At 49.2% G+C, this 10,195-nt stretch overlaps 1 protein-coding gene across 1 annotated transcript; it reads right to left on the bottom strand.

Moving 5' to 3' along the window:
• Positions 1-373: 373 nt before the first annotated feature.
• On the bottom strand, positions 374-8,343 carry LOC134051402 (1,25-dihydroxyvitamin D(3) 24-hydroxylase, mitochondrial). The gene is made up of 11 exons (XM_062505131.1): positions 8,155-8,343; positions 7,776-7,966; positions 7,447-7,540; positions 6,678-6,774; positions 5,486-5,577; positions 4,690-4,801; positions 3,214-3,359; positions 2,014-2,180; positions 1,756-1,834; positions 1,150-1,344; positions 374-635 (listed from the first exon to the last, which is right to left on the bottom strand). The coding sequence occupies exons 1-11, from the start codon at positions 8,341-8,343 to the stop codon at positions 498-500; spliced, it is 1,500 nt and encodes a 499-aa protein (XP_062361115.1). The 3' UTR covers positions 374-497.
• Positions 8,344-10,195: the final 1,852 nt, after the last annotated feature.

Here is a 10,195-nt window from a genome sequence, read left to right as displayed (position 1 = left end):
GTTGCACAGGTAAATTATTTTGTTAGCTCATTTGTATAAACTTGTGAGAGAAAATTCTACATTCAAAATATACAAGTTACAGCACTGCATGACTATTTACAAATCGATTTTTTCTTTGTCCTTCTGCCTCAAATGAAGTTTTGTTCCTTCACTAAGGCTTCTCCTTAATCTGCAAATAGATGCTGAAGATCCAGTGTTGTTTTCCAGGAAATATCTTCTGGGAATGCATTGGAGAAGTTCCAACAGCACACTGGCTGTTATTTTCTGCAGCAGTGGGTATATGTTGAGTTCCCCCTTTTTGATCTGCATCACACACGGAAAATGTGAGCATAAAATTAACTCCAAGAGCCAAGAGCTGTGTGAAATACAGGATATTTCCTGTTAAAAATACCGACACTTCATTTGTTAAAATAAAGGATTGGGATGGCTCTGGCACTGTGAGAACAAAGAGCAAATATCTGTTTGTTTACACTCCCGTTTCAGAATAAAAACCCAAATCAGGTCCCAAAACACCTGCACCAACCTCCTCGTGGGTGGAAGGCGAGGGGCAGCGCCCGGCTGGGGATGAGGATTCCCGAGTGCAGCGTCTCCACTGGCTCCCTGTCCGTGGCCACAATGTGATATTTACGGACCAGCTGGAATAAAACATCCCCATCACTCTACTGAGCTCTGGATCCCACCAGGTGCAGGAGCAAAACCCTCCCAAAAATACCCTTTTTTGGGGGGGGGTTCACCCAGCTCCCTGTCATTTACAGACCAGCTGGAATAAAACATCCCCATCACTCTACTGAGCTCTGGATCCCACCAGGTGCAGGAGCAAAACTCTCCCAAAATTCCCTTTTTTTTGGGGGTGTTCACCCACCTCCCTGTCTGTGGCCACAATGTGATATTAAGAACCAGCTGGAATAAAAAAAAAAAACAAAAAAAACCACCCCCATCACTGTGCTGAACTCTAGATCCCATCAGCTGGAGGAACAAACCTGCCCCCAAATCCCCTTTTTTGGGGGGTGTTTACCCAGCTCCCACTCCATGTCCCCAACAGAATATTTACAGACCAGCTGGAATAAATCCCCATCACCGTGCTGGGCTCTATTCCCATCAGCTGGAGGAACAAACCTGCCCCAAAATTCCCATTTTTGGGGTGTTTACCCAGCAGAGGGCCAGGTGCAGCTGCAGCTCTGCCACGCGCCGCCCCACGCACATCCTCTTCCCGAGGCCGAAGGGGACGTGGGAGAAGGGATGGATGGAGCCCTTCTGGAGCCAGCGCTCAGGTCTGAACTCAGCCCAGCCCCTGAAATACTCCTCACTGCACCCCAGGGCATGGCTGTTGATCATCAGCACCGTCTGCAAGAGAGGGAACCATGTCACAAACCAACCCCCAGCTCCAGAGGGACGCGGCTGCGGGGTGGAAAAACTCAGCGCAGCAGCTTCCTAGGGAGAGGATGTGCAATTCCCAAAAAATTCACTGAAACGTAGAAAAGGTCGTGGTTTCGTCAGAGAATCGTGGGGAAATTTGACAAATATTTTATTTGTTGGAATAGCACATCAGAATTATTTCAGGCTAAGTGTGACAGCAGTGCAGGCAGGTGTGGGTTTGTGTTTGTGGGAATCCTCGGGGTGAATCCCTCCTTCCTTATCCTGGGGCTGGTACTTCAGCAAAGCCAGTTTGAAACTGAAATATGGGCAAACTTCTGTGGTTGAAAGGGCAATTAATAAACGGCAAAACATCGCAATAGATGGAATTAATTGGTTTACCCCTTTGGGCAGCACATAATTTCCCAGAACCATTTCCGTGTCGATGGTGCGAGTGGTGAAAGGCACTGATGGGGTTAATCTGCAGGGAAAGAGAACAATGGGTTAAATTCCCAGCAATTTTCCTCTTTTACCCCTCATCTTTTCCCTCAGACAGCAAGATGAACAAAATTCTGTGTGCTGGAAAATTCTTTCTCCCTTGTGCAGAGAAGCTGGTAAAAAATCTTGGTGATTGCTTTGGAATTTATTTGGGAATTTTACCTCATGGATTCTTTCAGACAGGCTTTTAGGTAAGGCATATTCCTCAGGCTCTCTGCACTTGGGCTCTCCTGAGCAGCCAAAACTCTCTGGATTTCCTGGAAAAGCTTCTGCTGGACGTGTGGATTGCGGGAAAGGTTGTACAGAACCCACAGCAAACTGTTGGCTGTCTGCAAAAAAGCAAAAAGAAAGGTTAAGTGCTCCTTTTGTAGGGATAGGAGAAAGAAGTTGCCCAAAGTTCAAAGCAAGGTTTATGGCTGGGCACATCTTGATGGAATTTTGACCGCCTGAGTGTTTATGAGCATTCCCAGTTGTCCTCCAGAATTAAAAATCCAGGGATTGCAGGTAAAAATACAAGGATTTCTGGAAAAAGCCCCCAAAACAAAACAGGGATTTCAGGTAAAAATCAATTTACATTTGGGCCACTGTGGTCACTTCAGGATTAACTCACTTCCAGGTGTGCTGGGGTCAGGCTGTGGAAGGAAGGGGGGAAGTGGGATGAATTGAAACCCTTGGAAAAATCAGCTTTATCATCTGCAAAAATGGATCAGATTTATCACCTGGTGATCTGCAGGTAAGGAGGGAATTGGGATGAATTGAAATCCTTGGAAAATCAGCTTTATCATCTCCATCTCAGTGATCTGCAGGTAAGGAGGGAACTGGGAGGAATTGAAACCCTTGGAAAAACAGCTTTATCATCTGCAAAAATGGATCAGCTTTATCACCAGGTGATCTGCAGCTCAGGAGGGAACTGGGAAGAATTTAAACCTTTGGAAAAATCAGCATTGAGGAGGGAACTGGGAAGAATTTAAACCTTTGGAAAAATCAGCATTGCCATCTCCACCCCAGTGATCTGCAGATAAGGAGGGAACTGGGATGAACTGAAACCTTTGGAAAATCAGCTTTATCATCTGAACCCCAGTGATCTGCAGGTAAGGAAGGACTTGGGAGGAATTGAAACCTTTGGAACAATCAGCATTGCCATCTCCACCCCAGTGATCTGCAGCTCAGGAGGGAACTGAGAGGAATTAAAACCCTTGGAAAAATCAGCTTTACTGTCTCCATCTCAGCGATCTGCAGCTCAGGAGGGAACTGGGAAGAGTTTAAACCCTTGGAAAAATCAGCTTTACCATCTGCACTCCAGTGATCTGCAGCTCAGGAGGGAACCGGGAAGAATTTCAACCCCTGGAAAATCATCTTTACCGTCTCCACGCCGGCGATCTGCAGCTCTGCAATGGCAGCATCCAGCTCCTTCCTGGACAGGTGTCCCCCCGAGTAGATGTCACACAGAAAATCCTCCTGGGGGTTGGCCGAGTGCTTCTGCAGCCGGCAGTCGATGGAGTGCTTGGCTGAGGAGGGCAGGGAACGGGAAATCCCTCAAAAATCCCCAAAAATAACAGCAAAACGCGCTGCGTTTTAAACAAGTGCCAAGCTGAGCTCTATTTTCAGCAGTGGGTAAAGAATGAGTAGGTTTATAGTCAATAAAGAATGGTGTTTTCACTTTCCAGACAAAAAAACTCAGTCCCAAAAATCACTTTTCAGCAGAAGAGCTCCTGTGACCTCTTAGGAATTCTACTCTCTTAAATTAGGGGAGGAAATCAGTGACAAGTTAAGGGAAATATTCAGCAAACAAACATGAGTGTGTAAAATTTATTACCTGGAGTTTTCAAAGGGGATCAAGGTGTTAAAAAATCAAAGGGATTTAGCACCCACAGCCCCCGAGGGGAAATGTAAACCTTGGATTTACCAGGGGAGGGCACAAAGATGCCAAATTTTGACATGCTGGGTTTTTTTTTTTAATACAAATAAACAGATTATGCTCATACATATCCCAGCTGCTAAAACCAGTTCCTCTAAGGAATTATTCATTTTAAGTGAAAATGTCAAACTGTTTTTTCTGAGCAGAAACTGGTTGAAAGTGTCTTTCCTAAAGCCCATAAACTAACCAGCAATGAAATGAGTGAGTGTGTCTTGGGACTCAAATACCCAAGGGAAATATCTCAGTGTTAAAACCTTCCAAAAGCTTTCTCAACCTTAAGTTATGCTTCTCACTGTTTAAATTAATGAAATTTTAAAAATATTAAAAATACAGACTTAACTTCACATCTGGAGTTTGAGTAATTTTTAAGTTTGGAAGGCCAATTCATTTTAAATAGGCAAAAAATGCTGTCGAAAAGCCAAACTGCACCTTACTATTTAAATTACTTCTGCTTTTAAGGTATACAACTGTGTTGTATAGGTTGTTCAGGAAAGTTTTAATTTATTTATTCTTTTTTATTTTTCAGTAAACAGTTTTTTGCTGCATGCACCATTCTTGTTTCTCAAGAAAATGACTTTTTGAAGGAAGTCCCTTTTCATTTATACCCTCACCTTTAAAGGGATTATAAATTTTTAATTTACTTTAATGACAGATTAAAGTGGTGCCATGGCACTGCTGGCTCCCAGAATCCTGGGATTTCCCTGGGAATGGGATATTGCTCCACAGCCTGGGTATTAGTCACTAAAAACTGCTCCCACATGAGAATAAATCTGTATTTAGGTACAGCAAAGAACTTTTAATCCATGCTGAAGGTGGGGATTAACAGCAGCACAGGACAGCAGCAAGAGCGAAAAAATCAATTCCAGCAAGGAGAAGACAGAGATAGAAGGCAAGGAGATAAATTAGGCTTGAATAATGACCTGTTTTAAATATATCATCCCATGCTTTGGTGTGAGCTTGCCAGACTTTGGTGTTGAGCCCCTTGTGCAGCTCCACGGGGGTCACCATCATCATCCCAAAAGTGGCCATCATCTGTGGGGGAAGAGTGGGGAAACCTCTCTTTAATCTCTTTAATGCAGCCACTTGCAATCCCTCAACAATACCAGGCTGGAGAGCAGGGGGAAATTGTCAGGAAAGCAAAATTCCAGTGGATTTTCCATCCTGGACAGAGAGGATGGGTCCCAGTCTACTTAGGGCATCTCCAGGTAAAAAATTAGGGACAGCCAGGAGCTTCCTCAGTAGGGAATGCATCCTATTGATTTGAGGCAGCTGTTGGGGTGGCATTTTTGGTATTTTTGGGCAGTGCCTCTCTCCCCCTAGAGCACAGATGAGCTGAAGGCTGAGCAGGGCTGGCTGCCCTTGTGTGAGGAGTGAAACGAGGCAGGTTTGTACCCCAGAGCCCCAAAAAGGCCAAACGCCGGGGTTTGCACAGCCCCACCCGGAGCAGCAGTGCCACCCTGCAGGATGCAGCACGGCCCAGGGGAGCAGAGGCACCAGCCAAGCTGACAGCTCTCCCTGCAGCACTGCCCCGACGGCCACTCAGCATTTCGCCAGTCACACTGAGGTGTTCCACAAAGGAGCCAGAAGCTCGGGATTAGCTGGGCATGTTTTGGACACGTAGCACAGAAGCCTGAGCTGCTTTTCCCTTTAATCTGCTGCCTGTCATTAACAGCGGGGTAGAAAGTCCTCGCAGCCCCAGGAGAGACTGTTCCGTACCGTTTTTACAGCCTTGATGAAGTTCAGACTTTCTTCTTCTACATCCTGCTTCAGGAGGCCAAACCTCTTTCCATACAGCACCAGACAGATACCTGTCGTTAGGCAATGTTTTAATTAAATTTATAAACCGAAGGGTGTGTGGGATGCATCATTTATCGTCAAGGAATGACTTGGATGAGCCTTCTGAAAGCATTCCTTGATACAGATCAGTCAGAGCAGCACTTGTAAAACACCTCCTGCTTGTTTGCCTCGGCCCCAACCAGGGTTTCCAGCTCAGGGGCCTTTACAGCAAAATTTCTGCACAAATTAGGAATGCCACTGATCCCCTCATGAGCAGCACAACTGGACATTTGGTGACTTTACTGAAGAAAGCTGAGTGGCAGGAGAAGAGGGTTTGAAGAGCCTTCTGCCACAGCATTCCCTTCTCCTTTCCACAGCCACAAACCACTCACAAACACCGGCAGCATCCCACACTCCACCACTTTCCACTCGTCCTTCTTTCCCCTTTCTTTTCAAGCTGTCATTTCCTAGTTCTCCCTTTCCAAAAGCAGCCATCACCACTGGCAGTGGAAAAAAACAAAACACTTGAGGAGCTCAGTCCAGAGGCTGCTGAGAGGAGCCAGCCAAGAGCAGTCAGATCTGGCAGAGCTGCTTCAGTCACTACATCCCTTTTTTTTTCCTATTTTTTGGTAATCACTGAGCCACTTTCTGCCCTGTGCCATTCCTGGCAGATTCCTCAGTGTATTCTGAAAGGTTTTTTAAGGATGAGGTTCTGCTTTGGTAAATCATTCCAGCGCTTCTCGATCCCAAAGCAAACATTGGAAATGGGATTTTCCAATCTTTGCCTACAGCCAACACTCTGTTATTGGAATATTTCATTGATCCTGCACTGCTGATAATTAACAAATATCAGATGGACAAAAAAGGCTGTGTGTTATCTGATCCCACTCTAGATAAACGAACCATAATCCCCCCTGTTTTTTGATTTGCAAACCAGTGAAAAGTTTGAATTTTTACAAGCCATGCAGAAATTTATATTTGTGCTGATGAATTTTGCACAGAGTCCCTGGCTGTTCTGCAACTCTCTTTCCATGATATTATAGCTGAGGGTTTGGCAGTAATCAGCCACCACGTTCATCCCTGATCATATTTTAATTGCAGGTGCACCACACTCAGGCAAAATCCAACTCACTTTCAAAAGACCATTTGTTGAATTCTGAATAGACATCTTCCATCTGTCCATTGTGGTCACAAATTTCATCTATTCTGTACATAAAGTCCTCCAGGACCTAAATGGTGGAGAGAAGAGAGAGAAAAGAAAGGGATAAAATGACATCAGCTAATAAAAATCCGGTGTAATTCAGCATTTCAGCTGCCTTTCAAGCAGATAACAATATTGCACGAGAGGAATCCTTTTGTTCCCTGTTCTTTGAACAAGATTAACGTCCCCCCGTGTGAACAAAGGTTTGGATTTGACACAACTCCATGAACTGTGTTTCCCTCCCAGGGATGCAATCCTTCACTCCGGACAGCGCTGGGGTTTCACAACTGAGGATTAAGGTGTTTATCACAGGTGCTCCTCAAACTCCCTCAGCAGCACAGAGGTTAAGGACAGAGGTGTTCCCTGAGGGGACAGCAGAACAGTGAAGGGATAAAGGCAAAAAAACTACTGAATGCGGGAAAATCAGGGAGAAGCTGCTCGCAGGAGCCTGTATCCTTGTGGAATAATCCTATTTTTCTATGGAGACAGTCTCAGCTCCAGGTTTCTGTGTGGTCTCAGACCCTGGAAATCAGTTTGCACTTGCTATTCCCTGAACGATCTGGGTCTGAAGCCATGGTTTTGTCACTGTGGGGTAAATAAAGCCATCCAGATAAACCGGATCTGCTTCAATTCCCCGGCCTTCCAGGGGAGCGGGGGGAGAGCGAGAGAGAGAGAGAGAGGATTCCTCAGAGCGCGGTACCTCGTTGATCGTCGTATCCAGTTTCACAACTTCCCCGGGCTTCATTAATTTCTTCTGAAAGGCGCTTCTTACCCTCTGCCAGTCCTTTCCCTCCCTGGATTGAAACAACGACAGCGAAGAGCTCAAAGAAGAATGAAAACAGGGAAAAAAAAACCAAAACCCCAAACCGCAGCGTGCGCTCTGCTGATGCTCCGTCGCACCGACGGCACCACCGGGGGATGAGCCCGAGCCACCCCGGGGGCGAGGCCGCATGGCCCGGGCTCCGGAACCCCCCGCACCCGCTCCCGGTACCCCCCCGGGGCCGCCGGGATGCTGCGGGTTCCACTCACAGGATGAGAAGCCCGTAGCCCTCGCCGCGATAGTCGCGATAGGCTTTCCAGGGCTTGATCTCGAGGCGCTGGGGGCAGGCGCTCTCGCTGCGGTACAGAGCCTCCAGCAGGCAGGGCGCAGCGATGTGCACCGAGTCGAACGCGCCCAGCTTCATGCGGAAAATCTTCCCGAACCTCCGGTGGTACTGAGCCTGGGGAGCAGGGGAAAAAAAAAAAAAAAAAAAAAAAAATCCCGCGGTGAGTGCGGGGAGCTCCTCGGCGCAGCATCCTCATCCCACCCCATCCTCATCCTCACTCCATCCCATCCCATTCCATCCTCATCCCATCCCACTGTTTCCCCGTCCCGTTCTCAGCCTCTTCCCCATCCCCGCCGCCTCACCAGCGTCTCGTGCTGCCTCTTGAGCCCCCCTTTCCAGAGCACGTCGGGCAGGCTGCCCATCAGCGGCCAGCTGGGCGGCCCGGGCAGCATCTCCGCCGGCCGCAGAGCGCTCAGCGAGGACGCAGCGCGGCCGCAGGTGCGGCCGGAGAGCCGGCGGAGGAAGAGGAGGAGGATGCTGCAGCCGCCCATGGCCGCGGTGCGGGTCCCCGGGCGAGCATAGGTGCATTTATAGCAGCCCGAGGTGCTGGACTTTCATCCGCGCCAATGGGAGCCCTGGGTGGGGTGAGGTGGGGCGGCTGCCCCGGCCCTGCCCGCGGAGCCCGCGGGGCAGGCGGGTCATGAAAGGGTTCGGGAGAGGCGGGGAAGGCACCGCGCCAGCGCCTCCGCCCGCTGGGAACGCGGGGATGCGGGGATGGGACCCGCTGGGATCCGGGGATGCGGGGATGGGACCCGCTGGGATCCAGGGATACGGGGATGGGACCCGCTGGGAACGCGGGGATGCGGGGATGGGACCCGCTGGGATCCGGGGATGCGGGGATGGGACCCGCTGGGATCCGGGGATGCGGGGATGGGACCCGCTGGGATCCGGGCATCGGACCCGCTGGGATCCGGGGATGAGCGGATCGGACCCACTGGGATCCGGGGATACGGGGATGGGACCCACTGGGATCCGGGGATGCGGGAATGGGACCCACTGGGATCCGGGGATGGGACCCGCTGGGATCCGGGGATGAGCGGATCGGACCCACTGGGATCCGGGGATACGGGGATGGGACACGCTGGTATCCGGGGATGCAGGGATGGGACCCTCTGGTATCCGGGGATCGGACCCACTGGGATCCGGGGATGCGGGAATGGGACCCGCTGGGATCCGGGGATGGGACCCGCTGGGATCCGGGGATGGGACCCGCTGGGATCCGGCGATGGGACCCGCTGGGATCCAGAGATGGGACCCGCTGGGATCCGGTGCCCGGGAGGAAGGGGCTCAGCAGTGGTCACGGGCAGCGGCTCTGCTCCTTGTCTGGCTCTCGTGCGAGCGGTCTCATAGCTCTCTCTCTCTGTATTTTTTTTTTTTTATTGATTATTTTAAAATTCGTGGTTTTAGAGTCCAAGCACCCGCATGAGCGTGGAGGGGCTATGGTGTCCATCCTGCAGAGTGCAGGTGGAAGAGCAGTTCAGTTTTCCCACAGCATTTGCACTTTAAAAAGACATAATAATAATAATAATAATAATAATAATAATAAGTGCAGGGAGCTGAGGAATAACGAGCAGTGGGGTGGGAACTGCCTTTACCCTCTCTGGCTGAGTAACCAGAAAAAGTCATGTGGGCATCATCAGAAAAGGCAAAATTCCCTTCACTGTGAGTGTTGTCAGCCATTAAATCCTGACAAAAATGAGTGAATCCCCTTCTTTTAATCAGAAACTGCACAGAAATGCTCAAAGAGTTTGGGGTTGAGGGAAGTCAGGAGAGGAGCAGGAACAGGGAAGGGAAGGGAAGGGAAGGGAAGGGAAGGGAAGGGAAGGGAAGGGAAGGGAAGGGAAGGGAAGGGAAGGGAAGGGAAGGGAAGGGAAGGGAAGGGAAGGGAAGGGAAGGGAAGGGAAGGGAAGGGAAGGGAAGGGAAGGGAAGGGAAGGGAAGGGAAGGGAAGGGAAGTTGGATCCTGCTGCAAGACAGAGCTACCCGTAATCCAGAGGATTTCCAGGAAAGACAGCTTGGCTTTCAAACTGTCAAATCAAATTCAATGGGATTTGATTTTCTTGCACCCCACGCTACCTTTTCTCTTCCTTCCCAAGTGCCTTTTGTGACTCAGCTCTAATCCCTTTTTGTGTGAGGGTTTGACAGAAGCAGAGTGTGCAGACAATGAGTGTGCTGGACAGAGCACGATCAGAAGATGGATTTGACACATAAAGGCACACATCTCAAAGTCAAATTAACAACGAGAAGAAGACCAAGGCAGCAGTGATCAGCAGAGAGAAAATGTACAAAAGGAAAGAAAATGTACACTGCAGAATTTTTCCTGGAAGTTTTGTACAACCTTCCC

This window comes from Cinclus cinclus, chromosome 18 (genome assembly GCF_963662255.1).
Source record: "Cinclus cinclus chromosome 18, bCinCin1.1, whole genome shotgun sequence".
In the NCBI taxonomy this organism is placed as follows: Eukaryota; Metazoa; Chordata; class Aves; order Passeriformes; family Cinclidae; genus Cinclus; species Cinclus cinclus.
This window is presented reverse-complemented; position numbering and strand designations above follow the sequence as displayed.